Source organism: Schistocerca gregaria, chromosome 1, assembly GCF_023897955.1.
Source record: "Schistocerca gregaria isolate iqSchGreg1 chromosome 1, iqSchGreg1.2, whole genome shotgun sequence".
In the NCBI taxonomy this organism is placed as follows: domain Eukaryota; kingdom Metazoa; phylum Arthropoda; class Insecta; order Orthoptera; family Acrididae; genus Schistocerca; species Schistocerca gregaria.
In genome coordinates, this window is record NC_064920.1 from 504,170,929 (window position 1) to 504,195,117 (window position 24,189).

The 24,189-nt window shown below is 44.3% G+C and overlaps 1 protein-coding gene across 19 annotated transcripts in view; it reads left to right on the forward strand.

The window, feature by feature from the left end:
* The window catches only part of LOC126354230 (AF4/FMR2 family member lilli-like), a 437,146-nt gene that overhangs the window by 230,223 nt on the left and 182,734 nt on the right, over window positions 1–24,189 (forward strand). For 5 of the 19 annotated variants that reach the window (XM_050003776.1, XM_050003853.1, XM_050003794.1 and 2 more), the window contains exon 2: window positions 18,409–18,491. The exons of the other annotated variants lie outside the window; for them this stretch is intronic. In XM_050003776.1, the coding sequence (XP_049859733.1) occupies window positions 18,471–18,491 (21 nt within the window). In that variant the 5' untranslated portion in view covers window positions 18,409–18,470. The remainder of the gene's footprint in view (window positions 1–18,408; window positions 18,492–24,189) is intronic. 19 annotated transcript variants of the gene reach the window in all.

The following is a 24,189-nucleotide window of genomic DNA, read 5'->3' on the forward strand; positions in this document are numbered from 1 at the left end:
ATGAAGAAGCATATAACTTTTAAATCTTCACCAAATTTCCACCGATTTACGTTATCGATGAACTGTTCGAAACAAAAACTGTTCGAAAAAAATTTATTTAAATGGAACAGAGGTACAAATCCAATTTCTTGTTTTATTGCATTCTTAGAAGTTTGATGGCAGTCAGTGCACCTAAACCGTAAAGCATTAATAAGAAAGGAATGGGACTTAGACTTTGTTTTCTGTACATTGTAGCATCGCTTCGTCCCAATTGACATTATTTCAGAATTAAAAGAATTCAGTGCAGCTCGGAATTCCAATTGATCAATTTGTACCAAACACCTATAACACGACTGCTTTGGAAGACCACACGAATTGAACCAACCCACAGATATGGTTGACCTTTAAATGTACCAACACAACGAAAACCAAATTTCATTGATATCAATATCATCTATGTGTGGCGGAGTGGCCAAATCTCACACAAGCCTACTTACGTTTATTATAGAAAATATGACCGTATGAGGTACGAAGCATAATTCGTGATTTCTTGGTATGACGGACGCAGAATGTTATGGATTACGGGAAGTTAATAAATGTAGAAGTAACCTGAAGTGTGCCCCAGAGAAGTGTGTCCGGAACCTTGCTGATTATGCTGTATACTCACATTACTATCAGTGGTCACCGCCGATTTATTGCAGATGCTACAGTTGTCTATAATGTAGTAATATCTGGAAAGCTGCTGAAATATTCATTCAGAGTGGCGCAGAGACTGGCAGATTGCTTTATTCAAAAATGTTTAATACTGCACTTCACAAGACGAGAAAACATAGTATCCTATGACTAGAATATCAATTGTAATAGCTGGGTATAACAATTTGTTGGAGTATGAAATGGAACGAACACATAGATTCGGTCGTAGGTAAAGCAGGTGACAGACTCTGCTCACTGATATGCCATCAGTCTACAAAGGAGGTTGCTTATAAAACAAACAAAAAATGTTCAAATGTGTGTGAAATCTTATGGGACTTAACTGCTAAGGTCATTAGTCCCTAAGCTTACACACTACTTAACCTAAATTAACCTAAGGACAAACACATACACCCATGCCCGAGGGAGGACTCGAACCGACGCCGGGACCAGCCGCACAGTCCATGACTGCAGCGCCCTAGACCTCTCGGCTAATCCCGCGCGGCTGCTTATAAAACACTCGTGCCACTCATCCTAGAGTGGAGGATCCGAACCAGATAGTACTAAACGGGGTTACTGGTCATACACAGTCAGGGACAATTAATGCTTATAAGTTTGTTCTACTCTTGCAAGCGCGCCACGGAAATGCCGAAAGAAATGAACTAGTAAGCGCTTACAGATAGACACCTATTGTCTCGCGAAAGTCTCAAGAATCAACTTTAAGTCACGAATGTCGCAATATAGTACTACCCGCTATGTATCGCTGCCGTAGGGATTGCAAAGAGAAGATCGCGTTAATTATAGCGCGCACAGAGGCGTTTAAGCTATTAGTCTCCCTGCGCTCAGTGCGCGAATGGGACGGGGGAAAGCCCCAGTAAGTGGTGCAATGGGATGTACGCTCTGCCACACACAGCGCAGTCGTTTGCACAGTATGGACGTAGATGTAGATGCAATCCTTTCCTTCGAGACCGTAATGTCAAAGTAGTTCGTGGCGAACAAAGTTCACAGTCTTCTTTTTCTTTTTTCTTTTTTTAAGTGGGTGTTAGAGTAGGTTGCGGCTTGACAGACTTGTTGGTGTCAAGCGGTGGGACTGCGGCAGGATATGAGCGCGGAGCCGCGAGATGGCAAGTGGGACAGACAGCAGGCAGCAGGCAGCAGGGCTGGTGAAGGGCAGCGGGCCTCGCCTCGCCTCGCCTGCCTCGCCTTGGCGCCAAGGCTGGCGCGAGCCGGAGTGGCTCCAGGCTCCAGCGTCTTCTGCAGGTGCCAGCTGTCAGGTGGCTACAAGCTGCCAGCCGGCTACCAGTTACCAGCTGCCAGCTGGCTACTAGCTACCAAGCTTGCTACCAGATGGATATGGGCTACCAGCTGGCTATGAGTGGCTACAGGCCACCAGCTGGCTACGAGCCACCAGCTGGCTATGAGCTTCCAGCTGGCTGCAAGCTGTCAGTTGGCTACTAGCTACCAGCTGGCTACAGACTACTAGTTTTCTGTGTACCGGCTACCAGCTAGCTACAAGCTACCGGGCCTGCCACCTCCCCTCCTTTTCGCTTTCGCCACAAGTTACTACCTTGAAATTACAATTTACAAAACATATCTTGTAAACACAAACGCTAACAGTAGGCTGACAGGTCTTTGATGAAAAACACACACTATTTCAAAAATGCACCAAATCCACAGTTTTGGAGATATGACAATGAAATTTTGTACCACGCTTTCCATGAAAGTAACACATTTACATATAAAATCCTTTGATTATATATATTCAACTTTTTTGAATGAAATTTGATGTTTTATTTTTAAAAAATAACGTATGTTCCTTTTTCTCAGAAAGTATTCAAGAGATTTCTACAAAAATTTCTCCGTTTCATCTCTTTATGTGTTGTAAGCTTCTATCATGAGGTTTTTGGAATATGTCAAATACGAAAAATATTATAATTTTTTAATTATAATTCCACAAGTACAATTTTAAATTCATGCATAATTCCAAGCACTTTGCTCGATATCTCAGCTTGCAATCAGAATTTCAAAATTTCTTCGTGAGGCAACGTTTATTAGGTTTACAGAAATATGTGTCAATTCATCATCGTTCCCCCCTTAAATTCGCTAGTGTCCACTACCAGATCTATTGAAGTAGTAAAACATTCGTCATTTTTTACTTTCGTTCTCAAATATACAATTTTTCAAGCGAGGAAAAGAAGAATTACTCTGTGTTTAAGAAATGCATAGTGGGCAGGCACTGACAGTCTACAAGAGCGTGATAAATATCGCTTTCAGTTGTACCATGTACTAGGATTTATTCCAGTTCCAGTCGCTTATTGAAATTTGCAAGAATGATTTAAGTTAAATAAGATTCGATGTACTTTTTATTCCGTAGATTCCTCAACTAGCAGAGTGGTCAGCGAGTGTGACTGCCATGCGGAAGAACCATACTCGATTCTCGGTACTGTCTGAGATTTTTCCTTGAAGGAAGAACTAGAAATGACTCCACTAAGCCGCGTGATGGCAGCTGGGAAGTTACAAGGTCTGGAAAGCCAACGAAGGCCGGGGAACGCCATTTCATACTGCATTCAAATGATGCCACGTGGCATGACATGACACTGTGCTTGTGTAAATGACTTTATTTGTGAAATTCTTACGTTAAGTTTAAGAATGTAATTCGTTAATTTTCTCGTTGATTTTTTGCCCACCCTTTAAAAACTTCCTCGATCCATCCCTTATCGCAAGTTATCTAAATTGGTACCCATCATTTGTCGTTGGAACTTTACTTCTACAGAAAGATAAAACGCCTCAATACTTTTTATTAGCGCGGACACATCAGTGTCAACATGCACAGATTTATTCTGTGTCATAGAGTATTATTCCCAAATGGTGAGCCTGGCTTTCCTAGGCTGAAGCATTTGCTTGACACAACAGTTATGGACCTTTAAAATCTGTCCTCCAGGTATCTTGCAAGTTTAATCCGTACATTTAGTCTTGGTCAACATACTGACATTCTTACCGTTCTCTGTTTCCTACATTTCTACACAATAGCAACTTGTAATAGCAGTGGTTGAAGTGAAATATGTGTTAGGTTCTGCCATTGTTTGATGCTGTAAGATCTAGAGCCATACTTTCATCTTCCGCGTGTTTCTGTTTTTTAACGTCACTTCGTAGTATGACTGTATAAACGTTGTGACACCGAGACGCAAATAAGTTTCTCAGCTTAAAAATGCAGCTACATTCCGTAAGATCTGTTGGAGCTCAAAGTTCGTCAGTTATCACGCGGCACCATATTAGGGTGCAGATATTTTGAGGTCTTTTCAGCGCTGCTGCTGCTGCTGCGTCACAAAGTTTTATTTCGACTATATAAGCGTATCTCCATTCTCAAATTGAAAACATCTACAAAAATATTCGCTATTTCACTGTCGAGTTACCGATTTCCGCCACTACCAGTAATTTTCCTACCGAAGCATCTGGAGGTGACAGCTCTGTTCATAATATAGGTTGTCTCAAATGGAACAGTACAACTGTAATGTGCTACAGTATCGAAACCAATTAAGATATCCACACCATGTTTGGGTTATATGATAATTAAACTATCTCACGAAGTTTTTATGCCATTCAGTCAATTTCTGCACCTTTTTGCGACACGTATAACATCCGTGCTTTGTTCAAGCCCTATCCGCATCAGCTGTGGCAGTGGTAGCTACGATTCGGTTCTTTAAATCTTTGATGTGGTTGACGGACGTGAGGTATACTCTGTCCTTGACATACGCCCTTAGAAAGAAGTTCATCGGTGTTACATCAGTCGACGTAGGAGGCCAGGGGATGGGAGTGCGCTGGCAATCCAGCGATCTGGGAACTCCTGGTGTGGAACATTTCGGACAGTCTGAGCCTAATGAGGCAGCGCGCACTCTGGTTTGTAAACTACTCCGTCTTGGCCGTCAGCCAGTTGCGACGCAAACAGCTCCAGCATATCAAGGTAATAGTTACAATTAACTGTTTTATCTGAGAAAAAGATGGTCCCACAAATATTATCACACATTCGCTTTCGGGCTGTCACCTACTTCTTCCGTCACATTACGCGGATTGGTTGGGTCTCAGATGCGAAGTGTGTTTGTTTATCTTACCACACACGTGGAATGTTGCTTCGTCAGAAAATACTAGATTGTTTGAAGCACGTCCACAGAGAACTGCATGCGTTGCGGCTTGTCGTCTCGTTTCAGTGCGTGCAATTGTTGCAAGTGGTACGATCACATCTGTAAACGTTTACGAAGGTCGCCCTAGGGGTTTGCAGGCCCCTCCGAACAGAGTTCTGCGGTGAATGTTGAAAAGCTAACCGTATCCGCTCTGTGTCGGCTTCACTTGTTCCAGTCATCCAGCATGATGCTTCACATCAACGCTTCCTGCCTGCGTAAAGTTCGTGCACCACCGGCGTATCGACGTCCGTAAGGGTGGGTGCTTCCTATACCGTGTTTGGGAGTTCCTTTGAAACTGCGAGTCCGATTTGGTCTAAAAATAACCTTTTTACACACTTAGCATCTTCTTGCCAAATGTTCCAGACCAGGACTTCCCAGATCGCTGGATTGCCACTGTAGTCCCATCCCCTGGCCTCCTACCCCGACTGTTATTACACCGATGAACTTCACAAACACTTTGTGACTTTATCTGTAACAAAAGCCAAACCTTGTGCAAATATCTTACGTAATATGGATGCTGTAGCAAACGGAAGTTACGGCATACATTTTGAGACACTCTCTATACGTGGTCTGTGAACTGTACAGTCCCGTATGTATTGGCAACGGCTGTAAAATTACAAGCCTCTCTTAATATACTTTTAATGCAATATTAACTAAATTGTTAAATACACTCGTCTTTTCTATTGGCAAATTTGAATAAATGAGAAGAACAGTGTCTCATACAGAAATGGGGTATTGCTCGTACCGGATATAAATAAGCTACTGCTTACTGAAATCAGAAATGGGATACATCTGTAAAACAGTAAAGGCTGATGAGTAGAGATGATTACTGCCAAGAAAGTAACAAGCCTTGCTACGTAATTGTAATGGATGCACTTCATAAATGAAGGTATATTCGCTACTTGCATATATTTTTTTACAGGAATCACGGTCAAAGACGTCGCTAAATCCTTTTTAGGATGATTTTTTTTAAGAATACGCTGCATTCACTGAGAGACAAAAGTCATGGGACATTTACTAGAATCGTGTCGGACCTCCTTTTGCCCGGCGCAGTACAGCAACTCGACGTGACACGGACTCAACAAGCCGATGGAGGACCTCTACTGAATTATTGAGCCATGTTAGCTCTCTAGCCTTCCATAATTGCGAAAGTGTTGCAGCTGAAGGATTTTGTGCGCGAGTATGATCTCTCGATTATCTCCCACAAATGTTCGATGAGTGGCCAAATCGTTCGCTCGAACTGTCCAGAATATTCTTCAAACCAATCGCGGACAATTGTGGCCCGGTTACATGGTGCATTGTCACTATTAAAATGCCACCATTGTTTCGGAACATTAATTCCATGAATGGCTGCAAATGGTCTACAAGTAGCCGAACATATCCATTTCCAGTCAATGATCTACTCAGTTGGACCAGAGGACCCAGTCCATTCCATGTAAACACAGCCCACACCATTATGGAGCCACCACCAGCTTGCACAGTGTCTTGCTGACAACCTGGGTCCATTACATCGTCGGGTCTGCGCAACACTCGAACCTTACCATTAGCCCTTACCAACTGGAATCTGGTCTCATCTGAGCAGACCACCGTTTTCCAGTCGTCTTGTGTCCATCCGATACGGTCACAAGCCCAGGGAAGGCGCTTTAGGCGATGTCGCAGAGGCGCTCGCTTCTGTCGTCTGCTTCCTTACCCCACTGACGCAAGATTTCGCCGCACCGTTCTAACGGAAATTTTCGTCGTTCGTCCTCCATTGATTTCTGCGTTTATTTAACGCAGTGTTGCTTGTCTGTTAACACTGGCAACTCTACGCAAAAACTGCTGCTCTCGTTCGACCACTGCGTTGTCCATGGTGAGAGCTAATGCCTGATATTTGGTATTCTCGGCACACTCTTGATACTGTCGAACACGGAATAACGAATTCCCAAACGATTCCCGAAGTGGAATGACGCATGGGTCTAGCTCCAACTACTATTCCGTATTCAAAGTCTAGTAATTGCCGTCGTGCGCCGATAACCACGTGGGAGACCTTTCCACATGAATCATCAGAGTATAAATGTAGCTTCGCATGTAGCTTCGCTAGTGCACTACCCTTTTATGCCTTGTGTACGCGATATTATAGCAGTCTGTGTATGTACATATCGCAGTCCCATGACTTTTGTCACCTCAGTGTGCATCTGTGATAGAACAGTTTATGGTTTGTTGGTACGGTCCAGCAGACTTTTCTTTCACGCAGGTTTCACTATTCGAGAAGTTGGTGAGTCGTAGGTGGCAAATACTTGAGCTCGTGTTTCCTGTTTGACCCAGCGAGGGTGGCGATTCAAGTTCCGTCTGGTCATTCAGTTTTATGTTTTTCGTGATTTCCCCAAATCGATGATTCCTTTGAAAAGGCAGAGCCGATTTCCTTTCCGAGTCGGAACTTGTCTTCGATTGCGACTTAAACCCCAATCTTCCTTCTGTTTTGCGAGATGTGTCGCAAATATTGACGGACAAAATCCGTATTGTAAGGAGAATGTGACCTTCTGTTTTTATTTGCTTGTCCTGTGTCTATGTGGGAGGGGTCGGCTAGTCGGAACTGAGGAAACAATGAAAAAAGTGTTTTTAGTATCAGTGATTCATCTGCATAAAAATAAAAATGTAGTTGACCCTACCGAGAAAGCAACAGGTTGTCATGAAGACCGTATGTAGATACAGAAACTGCAGCCAGTCACTTTTTGAAATATTTGTTTATTCCCTCGAAGCAAATTACTTCTTCATTTCCGTAACACTATGCCGGGTACTGACTCTGCGACAAGAACGTAGATGAAAAAATCTTCAATGTATCGCCTTGGGTGATAATTATATGGCGAGTTGTATCGAATGGGTACTGCGACAATATGCGTGGCAGTGTAGTTATTACCCACATGGCAACTTCCATGTGAATTACCTATTCCCAACATATCAATTACTCTTCGGCACAAACATCAACACTAACTGTCGCGATAAATTCTCCAGTATCCAGTATGTTCTGTTCCATTGGTACATATTACTAAGACCTTTAGTCAAACATATAAATATTTCCCTCAGAAACAATTTTTTGCTTTTTGTGCATACAATACAATCGTTACGTGGACAAATGCAATGACTTAAGCTGATGTTAACATGAGATGCTGCCAGCATTAACGGTCCCTTATCCTGGGGCCGTCTATTCATGTTGCAGAGAGACTGTGTCATTCAGTTTTTAATTACTTGTCCTGTTTCTGTGGGGGAGATTTGAGAGTGACCCGATTTGCAAACTTATTTCACATTTCAATTGCACGTTTAGGCACACGAGTTCTGTATCAAAATTTTATATACTAAGCTCCCCCTACAAACTGTAATAGGAATTGTGAAACGCCCTTGATATATAACGTAAATGCAGATTCAGTTTATTGCAGATATCATGATAATATGTATATGAGCGTTAACTTTAATGCCCAGAACTTTTTTTATCATGACGTCATTTCACTGATCTTTTTTAAAGAAATGTCGACGGCCTTGCTGCAGTGGTAACAGAGGTTCCCGTCAGATCACCGAAGTTATGCGCTGCCGGGATTTACTGCCACTTGAATGAGAGACCGCCCGCATTGCCGAGCGCTGTTGGCAAGTGGTGTGCCTCAGCCCTTGTGAGGCCAATTGAGGCGCTACTTGACTGAGCAACAGCGGTTGCGGTCACGAAAATTGACAACGGCCGGGAGAGTAATGTGCTGACCACTTGCGCCTCCATATCGGCATCTCGTGGCGCCTGTGGGCTGAGGATGACACGAAGTTCGGTCAGTACTGCTGGACCTTCAAGGCCTGTTCGGACGGAGTTCACTCGTTTCTTTAAAAAGACAGTTAACAATAGAAAGCTTAGCTGTTTATCTACACAACACAAGAATTATTCACTGGTAGCTTACTGACTGGTAACAGAGACATAACTGTAATTAAGAATTTTGAGAATTGAGAGATCAGGGGGTAGGGGGGGGGGGGGGTGGCAAGGAGATTGGTCGATTAGTTCATCCCAGTGCAGTAGACCTTGTAGGTTCCGTAGAAAAAAATTTGTTTCACAGTTCAGGCTGGCCAGTGAGAAGGTGGAAACAAATACAGGGTGGCGCACGAAATGTTACCATTTTGTTTTTGAATATAAACGTTATTGTGAATACAATCTGAAAGGGACATATACTACAACGAAGAGCCGTCCATGGAGATTTGTTCTAACTCAGCACATGCTCAATATGTCCACCGTTTGGTTTGCTAACTTCCTTCAAATGAACACTGCAGTTAGTGATTACCCTAAGGAACATCTCTTCCGTAATTTCATTGCAAGCTTGAAGAATAAGTCTTCTGAGCTCAGTTAAATCACGCGGACGTTTCGGGAAATTTTTTTCGTTAGGTACCCCCAAAGAAAAAAGTCACATGGATTGAGGTCTGGACTATTGGGGGGCCAATTTTGTCCGTCAATCAAGCGACCTGGAAACCTGAGTGAAATGATCCGCATGTCGAAATGCTCGTGTAAAAACTCCAACACAGTGTTTGCAGTATGTGGGCTTGCTCCATCTTGCATGAACCACTGCGTGTTGAAGGGCAAGGCAGTAGTAAGAAGCTGTGGAATGAAGCTATTGCGAAGCATGCTCAAATAACGCTCGCTGTTCACAGATTCTTCAAAGAAAAAGGGTCCAATAAGTCCGTGACTGGAAATTGCTGCCCACGGTGTAATCCTCGGAGCATAATGTTGTCGTTCATGAAGCACTTGTGGGTTTTCAGTGGCCCAAAAGCGAACATTTTGTTTGTTAACCACACCGTCTAAATGAAAATGCGCCTCGTCTGAAAACCAAACGTTGTTGAGAGTTTCTTCACTATCTTTCGCTCACTGAGCAAACAGTAGTCTCTGCTGCTTGTGTTCAGTGAGCTTCTGTGCGCAGGTCATCTTGTATGGGTACATATGGAGGTGACTTTTAAGAATGCGTTGAACGGAGCGTCTGGATATTCCCAGTTGCACTGCTGCCTTTCTACACGATTTCCCGCGACTTCTCTGCAGAGCAACTCGTACCGCTTCAATATCCTCCGGCGAACAAACAGGCTTAGGCCGAGGTCGCTTTGCTTCCAATATTGTTCCTCCTGTACAAATTTATCGTACAACCTGTGGATGGTCTTCTTGCAAGGGACCTATAGCGTGTTAAACTGTTGTCGAAAACACCTCTGAGTCACAACAAGGTTTTTCGTTTCATGAAAAAGTAACACAATTGCCGATCGTTGCTGTGTCGTCAGTCTTCCATTGTCAGCCATTACTGCTTACTAGTCTCCTAGCGGCAGTATCGTGAATTACACGTCATTCCGTAACTCATTTGTTTTTTGAAGCTCTGCTGGTACTGCTGTACAGATGCCAGCGTGATATCTAATGTGCGTCGTAAATTGTGAAAGAAACAATTGGTAACACATTTCGTGCGCCAGCTGTATTTCAAAAAGTTACTGTTTATAGTTGTTTGAACTTACATTTAATATGCAGTCATGGGTTAGCTTAATACGTTTATGCTTTTTATAGCGCTCTGCCGTATTTTCCGAAGGTTGGAAAAGGAAGTATCTCCGACGTTTCTGACATCTGTATGTGTACTCACTTGGGAAGATAGTTACCACCGTCGATCTACAGTAGAAAATTGAAATGACGTTGCCGAATATCGATTCCGGTTACAGCACTACGGGGTACGACATGAGGTAACAAGCAGATGAGTGGAGATAGAGCGTGGATGTGACGTGAGTGGTGTGACCGGTGGAGGCTGGGAGCCGTCGGGCAGTCTCCGGGTGAAGCGGCGCGGCGCGGCGCGGCCCACGCAACAGGTTAGCGGCGAAAGTGGCGGGGAGGCCCGGCGCTAGCGACACGGCGCGCCGCGCCGCCGCCCGGCTACCAGGGCGGGCTCACTGCCGGCCGAACGCCTTCTCTCCCCTCTCATTAACCACAGAAGCTTCTCACTACCAGTCCACTTGTTACCGTAGGCGCCAGTCCCAAGACTACTTTGATGCATTCTCCAAGCGAGCCAAATCTTGTGCAAGCTTTTTTTTTTTTTTTTCATCCCTGCATATTACTGCATCGACTTGAAAATATTTTCTCCCCTTACGTACGCCCGCTCCTCACACATCCTTCCTCCATTACCGAATTATTGCTTTATGCCTCAGTATCTGTCCTGTGAACGTATCCCTCCTTTAACCAATTGTGCCATCTAGCTCATTCCTCCCCATTTCGATTCCGTGATTCTTCATTAATTAACCTGTCCACTTACGTACTTTTGAGCATTATTTTGCAACACGACAGTTAAAAAATTTACGTCATTTGAGTCAAGAAAGAGATAGCCGCAGATTGCAATTAAATACGATGGTCAATTTTGAAGATTCTTGCATCATCAGGAGTATTGGATACACAGGAAAAGATCAGATAGTAACGGATACGTAAGCTTTGTCGAAATTATAGTTTTTTTCTGAAGGGTGTATTAAAAAATTCTTCACGCTAAATTACATTATTAAATGTAGCTTAACGTAATTAAGAACTCAGTTTGGTAAGTGTATACGTTCGTTGACTTTTTTTATATTTTTCCACTCTTTGCATTTCGATCGCTTAAATATTTTGAAGTCGTATCGGGCACGAAATTCTAATGCTTAAAAAGTAATTTTTCTGACACAAAAGTCTTTATTTTACCTTAGATGTTTATAAATTTTTGCAAACTCTCCTAGTTTGTCAAATAATCCGTCATCTTGTTTATGACTGAAATCTACTACTCGCTGCAAACGCTTGAACTTGCTGCCCTCGGTCTTAACTCTTCATAAAATTATTATGAACGTCTTTGCCCGCTTTCATTGTTGTCTTATTGAACAGATGCTTCATATTCAGTTGCTCTGCATATTTGTACACTAGATTTAAGAAATCGGCTTTTTAACATGGTCGTTCTGTACTGTTTCCTGTTCATTACAGAATATTCCCGAGAAGAATTTATTATCTCCTAAAACAGGTTTCACGGCAGTCTCGTCGTTTTTCCGTAAAGCTTTAAGTCTATCACTTAAGATACTTCTTGGAAATCAACATTTCACGTTCGCTCGCTCGCTTCCCTGATTGTCATTTTAAGAAGTCCGAGGTTTTCTACTTTCGTTCATGCTGTTTTCTTCCCATTTATATCTTGACTTCTCCGTCTTTGCCTCTTAAAGATAAAAACCGTAAACATTTTTTTTCGGTACAACCTAAAATTATGTTTCACGACACAACCCGAACGTGCTGCTCTGCCACTTTACAATCCCCACTACCATTAGTTGGGCTACATATTGTCACAGCTTACAATAAAAAATGTAATATATTGCTTACTTGCAAACACAGCATAAGATTCCATAGTTAAATCTGTGCACCTAAATCTCACTAGGTACACCACAAAATGCACAGTTATTTAGATTCAAAACCGCGTTAGAAGTGTTGTTCCTTCATAGTTCATATGGCAGTGGAGCAATTGATTCAAATGGCTCTGAGCACTATGGGACTTAACATTTGAGGCCATCCGTCCCCTAGAACTTAATCCTAACTAAGCTAAGGATATCACACACATCCATGTCCGAGGCAGGATTCGAACCTGCGACCGTAGCGGTCGCGCGGTTCCAGACTGAAGCGCCTGGAAGGGCTCGGCGGCAGTGGAGCAACAGAAAAGTTCAGAAACAGCTCTCGTTCGACATACTCCGCCTTCAGATACTAACCGGCCTTCCCCTATATAATTAATTGATATCGGCTTGTTCATTTTAGAACTGTGTCGCACTAACATAGAACCATGTCCTTCAGCAATGTGCAGCGTCGAACCAGCGGCTCCCAGCGCAGCTGCGAGTAACGGATTCAATAATGCACGTTATTGGGCAACTGATGTCACTAAGAGATGGTCCTGAGATGAACATATCGCGCATCGATTCCATTATATCTACACTCCTGGAAATTGAAATAAGAACACCGTGAAATCATTGTCCCAGGAAGGGGAAACTTTATTGATACATTCCTGGGGTCAGATACATCACATGATCACACTGACAGAACCACAGGCACATAGACAAAGGCAACAGAGCATGCACAATGTCGGCACTAGTACAGTGTATATCCACCTTTCGCAGCAATGCAGGCTGCTATTCTTCCATGGAGACGATCGTAGAGATGCTGGATGTAGTCCTGTGGAACGGCTTGCCATGCCATTTCCACCTGGCGCCTCAGTTGGACCAGCGTTCGTGCTGGACGTGCAGACCGCGTGAGACGACGCTTCATCCAGTCCCAAACATGCTCAATGGGGGACAGATCCGGAGATCTTGCTGGCCAGGGTAGTTGACTTACACCTTCTAGAGCACGTTGGGTGGCACGGGATACATGCGGACGTGCATTGTCCTGTTGGAACAGCAAGTTCCCTTGCCGGTCTAGGAATGATAGAACGATGGGTTCGATGACGGTTTGGATGTACCGTGCACTATTCAGTGTCCCCTCGACGATCACCAGAGGTGTACGGCCAGTGTAGGAGATCGCTCCCCACACCATGATGCCGGGTGTTGGCCCTGTGTGCCTCGGTCGTATGCAATCGTGATTGTGGCGCTCACCTGCACGGCGCCAAACACGCATACGACCATCATTGGCGCCAAGGCAGAAGCGACTCTCATCGCTGAAGACGACACGTCTCCATTCGTCCCTCCATTCACGCCTGTCGCGACACCACTGGAGGCGGGCTGCACAATGTTGGGGCGTGAGCGGAAGACGGCCTAACGGTGTGCGGGACCGTAGCCCAGCTTCATGGAGACGGTTGCGAAAGGTCCTCGTCGATACCCCAGGAGCAACAGTGTCCCTAATTTGCTGGGAAGTGGCGGTGTGGTCCCCTACGGCACTGCGTAGGATCCTACGGTCTTGGCGTGCATCCGTGCGTCGCTGCGGTCCGGTCCCAGGTCGACGGGCACGTGCACCTTCCGCCGACCACTGGCGACAACATCGATGTACTGTGGAGACCTCACGCCCCATGTGTTGAGCAATTCGGCGGTACGTCCACCCGGCCTCCCGCATGCCCACTATACGCCCTCGCTCAAAGTCCGTCAGCTGCACATACGGTTCACGTCCACGGTGTCGCGGCATGCTACCAGTGTTAAAGACTGCGATGGAGCTCCGTATGCCACGGCAAACTGGCTGACACTGACGGCGGCGGTGCACAAATGCTGGGCAGCTAGCGCCATTCGACGGCCAACACCGCGGTTGCTGGTGTGTCCGCTGTGCCGTGCGTGTGATCATTGCTTGTACAGCCCTCTCGCAGTGTCCGGAGCAAGTATGGTGGGTCTGACACACCGGTGTCAATGTGTTCTTTTTTGTATTTCCAGGAGTGTATCAGGTACATCTGACTATGAGGTTAGACTCCGTGAAATCGACTATGGTATAATAAAATCAAGAGAATTTAATTGCAGTTTCAGGCAATTGTACCTAAAACAGCTATGGGAAGTTTAAGAATATTTTCTGTTATTTTAATAGCTGTATCGTATTTTGATCATATTTCACTTCTGTATAAGCCTACATTACAACATTTTAAACAGGTTTTCTAACACGTAAATTTCTGTTAGCATTTACTACATTTCTCTTACTCATGAAGACTTTTCTTGTTGTTACAAGTCTACATTTCATATTCTCTCTACTTCCGCCGTCGTCAGTTATCCTGCTGCCTAAATAAAAAAAGCTCGTCTATCACTTTTAGAGTCTCATTTTCTAATCCAATTTCCCACACTATCAACTGAAATAATTCGAGTACACGTCATTGCCGCTGTTTTACTTTTACTTTTCATCTTATTAGGTCCTGATAACAAATTTGAAGTAACATGTAGTTTTGATGTACACGTAGATCAATATTTATAAAAGAGGTAGGTTACTGTATACTGTATTAGACCGTTCAAGTCTTATTGATCCTTCATTCACTATTCAAAATCAGAAGAAATAGGTCTTAGATCTACCTAGAGGGGTAGGAGATTCTCTACAGGCGAACTGAAACCAATCTACACTATGTGATCAAAAGTATCCGGACATACCAGAAAAGATACGTTTTTCATATTAGGTGCATTGTGCTGCCACCAACTGCCAGGTACTCCATATCAGCGACGTCAGTAGTCATTAGATATCGTGAGCGACCAGAATGCGGCGCTCCGCAGAACTCACGGACCTCGAACGTGGTCAAGTGATTAGGTGTCACTTGCGTCATATGTCTGTAGGCGAGATTTCCACACTCCTAAACATCTGTAGGTCCACTGTTTCCTATGTGATAGTGAAGTGGAAATGTGAAGGGACCCGTAGAGCACAAAAATGCGCAGGCCGACCTCGTCTGTTGACTGACAGAGACCGCCGACAGTTGAAGAGGATCGTAATGTGTAAGAGGCAGACATCGATCCAGTCCATCACACAGGAATTCCAAACAGCATCAGGATCCACTGCAAATACTATGACATTTAGTATGGAGGTGAGAAAACTTGGATTTCATGGTCGAGCGGCTGCTCATAAGCCACACATCACGCCAATAAATGCCACTCGACGCCCCGTTTGGTGTACAGAGCGTAAACATTGGACGATTGAACAGTGAAAAAACGTTGTGTGGAGTGACGAATCACGGTACACAATTTGACGTTCCGATGGCAAGGTGTGGGTATGGCGAATGCCCGGTGAACGTCATCTGGCAGCATGTGTAGTGCCAACAGTAAAATTCGGAGGCGTGGTGTTATGGTGTGATCGTGTTTTTCATGAAGGGAGCTTGCACCCTTTGTTGTTTTGCGTGGCACTATCACAGCACAGGCCCACACGATCGAACACCTGCTCATAATGCACGGCCTGTGGCGGAGTGGTTACACGACAATAACATCTCTGTAACGGACTGGCCTGCACAGAATCCTGACCTGAATTCTACAGAACACCTTCGGGATGTTTTGGAACACCGACTTCGTGCCAGGCCTCACCGACCGACGTCGATACCTCTCCTCAGTGCAGCAATCCGTGAAGAATGGGCTGCCATTCCTCAAGAAACCTTCCAGCACCTGACTGAACGTATGCCTGCGAGAGTGAAAACTGTCATCAAGGCTAAGGGTGGGCCAACGCCATACTGAATTCCAGCATTACCGATGGAGGGCACTACGAACTTGTAAGTCATTTTCGGCCAGTTGACTGGGTACTTTTGACCACACAGTGTTTATATAGGAGTAAATCTCGATGACAAATCTGTGAGGGCGGACTCAAGACAGATGCAACCAAGGCTTCTCTGGAGTTCTGCTGCTCGCACTGGAACATGACAAAATGAAAGAGAGATCATCTTCATCGGTGACTTTCGGTCTTACCGCTCTTGAGATGCAGACAGGTGACAACGCTGTGGCAGCAGACAGTGCTGTGCTCTTCCCGCTTTCCTCTCATCAGGCCATCTCGCTGTTGCGCTGCTCGCTACCACCGTAATTGCTGCGCGCTGTAATTACCAGTCTACACAACCCTCACTCACTTTACTCTCGTTGCTTTCCAAATAGCCCCTTCTCGTCGTTTTCGTTACTCGGTAATATTTTTCACGACAGCTGAAAATATCGAATGTTTCGAAACGTGGTAGTAAGGTAAGGGAATTTTGTTTTATGAGTAATGCTCGCAGTGCTGTGTACCGATGTAGTGAGGAATCTATGGATTTGTTAAAACTTAAATGCGTAGTTTTCTACTGGCACTCGAGAACCACTGGAAAAATGATAATGATAATGGCAATGATATGACGCTTGTTATCGTTATTAGTCATCCTTTTCGCGAAAACAAGCCGTGGAAGTGCTAGATATGACAGGTTCCGCCCCGTTACGCCATGTTTACTCAACAACAGGGAGCTGCGTCGTGCCGGCTGTAGGGCTATGGAAGGAACTAGTCCACCTTGGTAGCTGGGCGGTCAGCGCTGTAGACAGCAAACTGGCGTGGCCCGGGTTAGATTCCCGGCCGGGTCGGAGATTTTCTCCGCTAGGGGACTGTGCGTTGTGTTTTCTTACGTTCGTATTGCCATAATTGACAAGAAAATAGTCTCCTATACGCTATCGTATCGCCGTTCCATTACTGAAACGGCTGAGTGGGCAAGACGGAAAGCCAATAAATTGAAATAAAAAAGTAACGACTCAGTGTCGTACCGTGTGTGTTCAGTGTCGTCCAGACTAGCACCAGTTAACAAGATATTCGTTTCTGGATACTTCCTCTACTGAACGTCATTACTGATTTAGCCATTACACACAAACACTTTTTTGCAAGTCTCTCAACTTGTGGGCATAACTGTGCTCGTGAATGCGTCGCTTAAGTGGGAAATCATTTCCGAACACACTGATGAAGTCGCAATGGCTGTACTGGCATTAAATGTAACAGCTGAAGCGATTGTTGAATTCGTCACATCAAAATAACTTCAAGAGATTAGTTTGCATGGCCACCTGCTGCAGTAGCTGTTATGTTCGAGAGTTGTTTGAGTTTTCTGCCTGAAGCGTACCCAATTTTAAGAGTGTTTTGCACCAGAAGCACTTCGCTTTAACTTACCAAAAAAAGAAAAAGAAAAAAGTGATCGTTCTGTAAATACACTTCTACCTTTTTGTTTCTTATAGATTTTAAAGTTTTCTTTAATGCATGTGTTGTATAATTTACTTCGGTTTTTACTGCTCGCGTTTACATGTCCTGAAGTCCAGAGGTTAATCCCTCGTTGTTAATATAGAGTAGGTCGACTTTAAGCTATTTGTGAAATGCTTTTGTAAAGTGTAATTTTCGTAAAATACTTCGACCTAAACTCTCGTGGTCAGTCGTATGCTGTGACTGCATATGATTACGTCACCCTGCATCACTATATTTTATCCGTACGAGCCAGCAACTATGTCATTCTATTATAGCTATTACTGTATCTGTTATGTAAACTTGTGCTACATACAGGGTGATAAAGCTGCCCCTACATAAGGTTTTATGCAGCCTGTAACATCTTCCAATACCACGTGCAAGATTTTCGTATTCTCTCGCTCTCCGCGTGCAAACTATTAATCCTACAAAAAAAAAAAAAAAAGTACAGGGCCTTTGTGTAGGAAGTTTATTGTCGTTAAATTTTGTACTGGAGAACGTTTTCGCTGGTGTTTGCAAGTTACTCAAGAAAAACATGTTTTAAGGTCACTTTTGTACGTATTTCTCGAATAATTCGTAAAATACGGTCTCTAGTGAAAATGTATCCCTGTACAAAATTTAAATAAATTACATTTCCCACAGAAAGATTATGTTCATATTTCTGTAGGACTGATGTTTTGCACATAGTGAGTGAGAGAAAATGAAAGTCTTGTGTGTAATATCTGAAGGTGTTACGGGTTGCATAAAACCCTGCGCTAGGGGCAGAATGATCACGCTGTATGTAACATTTACATGTACGTGTTTATTCACTTGTACGAGCCTGAACGAGTTTCATTCTCTATGTGTGAAAAAGCGACGGACGTGAGGAAGATAACTACAGTTGTGTGGTAACCGAGCTGTGAGCTGAGGCGGGCCCGAGTGTAACCTGTTGGCTGTTTCCGTCTGTGGCAGGAGCGCGGCGGCGCCGGCGGCTCGTGTTGAGACCGTGGCCGCAGCCGCCACATCCGCGCGCCATGGACAACCACGACTCGTGGGTGAGTTGCCTGTCTGTCCGGCGTGTGGGCCGCAATTAACCACGGCTGTGGGCTGGGTCCTGCTAGCGCGACCTACCTTGGGCGTCGTAGCGCAAATAACCCCGTAACCCTTGTAGACTCGGCTAGCTCTTCCCGGTCTGCCTACATAGATAAGGGTGCTCCTGTGTGAAATACTAACGTAGTTTAGAAAACCGTTCCAGTCACAAACGTAACACTGGGTTCAAATTAACCTTAGAGAAATAGACTGAGCGCACAGTTGAATAACAAATAACCGCTTTTAGGTTGCTAGTGTTGGTGATGGATATTACTTTTAAGGAAGCGCAGACAGCTTAGAGTACTACTGCAGTGACACAGTACAAAAATTTTTGAAAACAATTCTATGTGTGTCCCTAATGATTATACTATTATGGTGTTTGCTTAACTATCGATCATTTGCATTTCATTTAACTCGCCCCGTACTATTCATTGACACTGATTTCAAGGTGCGCAATCTTGAATGCTCCACTTTGTACGCACACGTAACTTAGCAAGAAATTTGTCATTTTTCTAATACATTCATTCGGAAATACAATGGACTTTCTTCGAAAACCAATTCTCTAACACTCAAGAATAAGTCCTTTTCGCCGGCCGCGGTGGTCTAGCGGTTCTAGGCGCTCAGTCAGGAACCGCGCGACTGCTGCGGTCGCAGGTTCGAATCCTGCCTCGGGCATGCATGTGTGTGATGTCCTTAGGTTAGTTAGGTTTAAGTAGTTCTAAGTTCTAGGGGACTTATGACCACAGATGTTGAGACCCATAGTGCTCAGAGCCATTTGAACCATTTCTTTAAGTCCTTTTCCTTTCATAGGAAGCCCTAGATCAGGCATTCGGACAAGACGTAATTTTATCACTATTATCAGAGGTGTGTTGTAGCGAAGCGTGGCGACGTGCCTGTTTTAGAAGGATGTCTGTTATATTTTCTGTCTTGTTTTATTTTCCCATTACGAGCAGTCACAGTAAAACGTTGGCTGCTTCTCTAAAATTTGCTGCCTAACCCTATTATCGCTCGTTTTGGTTCAAATGGCTCTGAGCACTATGGAACTTAACATCTGTGGTCATCAGTCCCCTAGAACTTAGAACTACTTAAACCTAACTAACCTAAGGACATCACACACATTCATGGCCGAGGCAGGATTCGAACCTGCGACCGTAGCAGTCGCGCGGTGCCGGACTGCGCGCCTAGAACCGCTAGACCACCGCGACCGGCTACCGCTCGTTTTCTAATAATACACACTCCACGAAGCATTATATGTATTTGCACAATGCAAGTTCACGGCAACACAATCATTCAGCCACACAAGCACCAAAACTATGCATACGTCTGAGATCTCTCTAAATTCAGTTTCAACCTCGAGCAGTTCTTCCACGTGACCAAATCTGTTGCCTGACTGTAGTGCACTGCCAAACTTACCTGCGCAGGGAAGGTTCAGTGTATTAGACTCTCGTGTTGCGTGCGTTGGAGAAATGGGGAAAGTACTGACGTCAATAAGTCCACCCCCATAGCTTCTGACGAACGCACTAAGTATTCAGGTTGGCTTGCGGGAACAGCCTAGAGCTTTTGCTTGATGCAACAAACGAAACGGGCGCACTCGGTCCCTCGGGGACGTTGCAAGAAAAATATTCGTACACCACCAAAAAGCTGCTATTAATAATACTTTATTGTGCATCTCGTGCGTCAATTGAACCTGGAATACGGTAAATTAAGTATCCTGATTTACGTAGAATGACAAGGTTTCTCACATAAGGGGTGTACAAAACTTCAGTGCCTAAACTGACAGATATGGTTATGAGGACAACTAACATATTTAGGTAAGCAACCAGGTGTTCAAGTGAATACGTAGAATCCAGGTCATTCGTTGTGACTGAGAACAAAACAACATTTAAAATGTTTCAGTCTTTTATGATTCTAATCAGTGTTAAAAATAATAATTCAAAGTGAACACCATTAAGTTTAGCGCCGAGCCAGTGACGCCTTAGCGAGGGGTCCCGTATTCGATGGGAAATGTGTGGGCGCGGTGCGCGTGTGTTCGCTTCAGGTAGTCTTGCAACTGATACCTCTTCTGAGTCTGCGGAGGTAGAATACACTTAGGTTTCCACACACCTACACAGAAAGAAGTCTACTGGAGTTATGTTTGGGGATTCTGAAGGCCGATGTATAAAGGTCCCTCCGGCCGATCTGTCGATTGCCGGAAGTGTGGGTCAACGCTGCACTTTCTGTTTCTGCAAAGCCGATAATGTTACCAGGTTTTCTTCCAAGAACTGTCTGTACATTGGCCACCTGAGTCGCGGAGGCAACATATAGGGCCCAAGCAAACAGTCTCCCGCGATACACGCCCACACGATTCCTGACCTCGCCCACATGATTTTAAGACTACGCATAACTTGCATGTGGGTCTCTAAGCTGGTCGTAGGTTGAGTTACAAAAATGAACAGCATAGAGACAGAAGTGATGACACTTTCTGCAGGGCCTGACCATCATTTTGCAGGACAATTCTCAAGCACGTACAGTGCTGTCGCTGATTTGTTTGGCCGATGGCGCTGCTAAGTGCTATACTACCTACTGCACTCCAATGATGTAAGTACAAAGCTCGTGGTCTCGCGGTCACGTTCTCGCTCCCCGAGCGCGGGGTCCCGGGTTCGACTGCCTCGAGATGACTGGGTTTTTGTTTTGTCCTCATCATTTCATCACCATTTATGAAAGTGGCGAGTTTGGACTGAGCAAACGTTGGGAATTTGTACGGGCGCTGATAACCGCGCAGACGAGCGCCCCACAAACCAAACACAATCATCAACCAATGATTGAAGCCCTCGCGAGTTGAGTTCGGTTTCTAAACTGAAGGAAACTCTTCACGGCATTCGCTTCCGAACTGCTACAAATTCGTCGGGCAATAGCGTCGCTCGAACTGTCAACACAACTGGCACTGTTAAGAGTATCCTACGACTTCCACATGACTGGCAACGGGTTATACACAATGCTGGCGACTACTTTGAAGGTAAGTAAAACTTTGAAACACGCATCTATTTCGTACGAGCTGTAAATAAATAGTTGCCACTATTAAAGTTCCAACCCTCGTATTTCTGTCATTGCTTCTTCGATGTATAGATAAAACAGAAGGGGCGAAAGTCTACATTCCTGTCTTACACCCTTTTCATTCCGAGCACTTCGTTTTTGGTCTCCATCTCTTATTGTTGCTCCCTCCTGGCTCTTATACACGTTGTATATTACCCGTCTTTCCCTACAGTTTACTCCTATTTTTCTCAGAATAGCGAACATCTTGCACCATTTGACGTTGTCGAACGCTTTTTCCAGGCCGACAAATCCGTAAACGTTTCTTGATATCCCTTCAGAGTTGTTTCCAGTGGCCAACGGCCAGGCCGCAGTGGTAACACCGGTTCCCGTCAGATCACCGAAGTTAAGCGCTGCCGTGCTAGGCTAGCACTTGGACAGGTGACCATCCCGTGCGGGGTGCACTCAGCCCTTGTCAGGCAAACTGAGGAGCTACTTGATTGAGAAGTAGCAGCTCCGGTTTCGTAAACTGACATACGGCTGTAAGAGCGGTGTGCTGACCACATGTCCCTCCATATCGGCATCTAGTGACGCCTGTGGTCTGAGCATGACACGGCGGACGGTCGGTACCGTTGACCCTTCATGGTCTGTTAGTTTAGTTCTTGCTTCCAGTACTGATCGCGTCGTCAGGACTGCCTCTCTGGTGCCTGTACCTTTCCTAAAACCAAACTGATCTTCTTATAATAGATCCTCAATGTCCTTTTACATTTTTTGTATATTATTCATCTGAGCAACTCGAACGCGTGAGCTATTAAGCTAACTGTACGATAGTTTTCCCACTTATCTACCGTTGATTTCTTTGGTATTGCGGGGATAACATTTAGTCCGAAGCTCTGATGGTACGTTGCCAGTCTTATAGATTCTACACGCCTGTTTGAACTGTAGTTTGATTTCATCTTGCCTCACTGAGTTCAGAAATTCCGTTGTTATCCTATCTATCTCTTCAGCCTTAGCCGGCCGGGGTGGCCGAGCGGTTCTAGGCGCTACAGTCTGGAACCTCGCGACCGCTACTGTCGCAGGTTCGAATCCTGTCTCGGGCATGGATGTGTGTGATGTCCTTAGGTTAGTTAGGTTTAAGTAGTTCTAAGTTCTAGGGGACTGATGACCTCAGAAGCTAAGTCCCATAGCGCTCAGAGCCATTTGAATAATTTTTTTTCGTCATTTGACATTAAGTCTTCCAGAGCTCTTTCAAATTTTCACTGTAATACTGGATCCCCTATGTCTATCATATCGATTCCAATTTCTTTGTCTATCCTGTCGTCAGACAAGTCCTCACCTCATAGAAGTCTTCACTGTACTCTTTCCATCTACATGCTCTCCCCTCTGTGTTTAACAGTGGAATTCCCCTTGCACTCTTAATTTTACCATCCTTTCTTCTAATTTCACCGAAGGTTGTTTTTTCTGTATGCTGAGTCAAATCTTCCGACAATCATTTCTTTCTCAAGCCTTCATATTTTTGATGCAGCCAATTCACCTTAGCTCCCCTTCACTTTCTGTTTATTTCATTCCTAAGTGATTTGTATTTCTGTATTCCTGAATTTTCCGGGACATTTTTGTACTTCCTTCTTTCGTCGATCAATTGAAGTATTTCTTTTGATAGCCATGGTTTCTTCACCTTCCTTGTACCTACGTTTGTATGCCTAATGTCTGTGATTGCCTTTTTAGGGATATGCTCTCCTCGTCTGGTATTCCTTATCACAGTAACCATATCCTTAACGAACTTCAAACGCGTCCCATCACTGCTTACTACTTCAGTATCCCACCTCCTTCCACACTGACTCTTCCGGATGATTCTCTTAAACCTCAGTCCACTCTTAATCAACACTAAATTATGATCTGAATCTATATCTACACATGGGTACGCCTTATGATTCAATATCTGATTTCAGAATCTTTCTGACCGTGATGCCAACTGGAACCTTTGCGTGCCCCGATTCTTTCCAAGTATACCTCCTCCTTTTGTGGTGTGATTCTTGAAAATTGTATTCGCTATTATTATCTGAAACTTAATACACAACTCAGTTAGTCTTTCTCCTCTCTCATTCCTACTGCCAAGTCCATATTCTCCCGTAACCTTTTCCTCTATTCCTTCCAATACAACCGCGTTCCAATCCCCCATTATTATTGGGTTTCCATATACTGTCTTAACAGCTCAGTATCCTCATAGATATCCTGTATCTTTTCACCTTCTGCTTGCGATGTTGGCACGTCCAAATGAACTACAGTTGTCGGCGTTGGTTTGCTGTCGAATCTGATAACAACCCTATCAATGAACTGTTCACAGTAACTCATCCTCTACCTCATTTTCCTCTGCATAACGAATCGTACTCCCGTTATACCATTTTTTGCTGCGTAATAAAATGAGACACCTACAGCCGTCGTTTGGATTTTTTATTATATTTCAACTAGTTTAAGTATTCAGTACACTATCTTCATATTTTAACTGACGCTGAGGGGGTGAACTCCAGTCGTATACATTATCCCATCAGTAACCAACACCTATGAACAGGCTTACGTAGATTACTGATAAAACAATGTTGTTTCTGCAACCTTCAACATATTCGTTGGTTATTGCATCTTTTTCTTATGGTAATC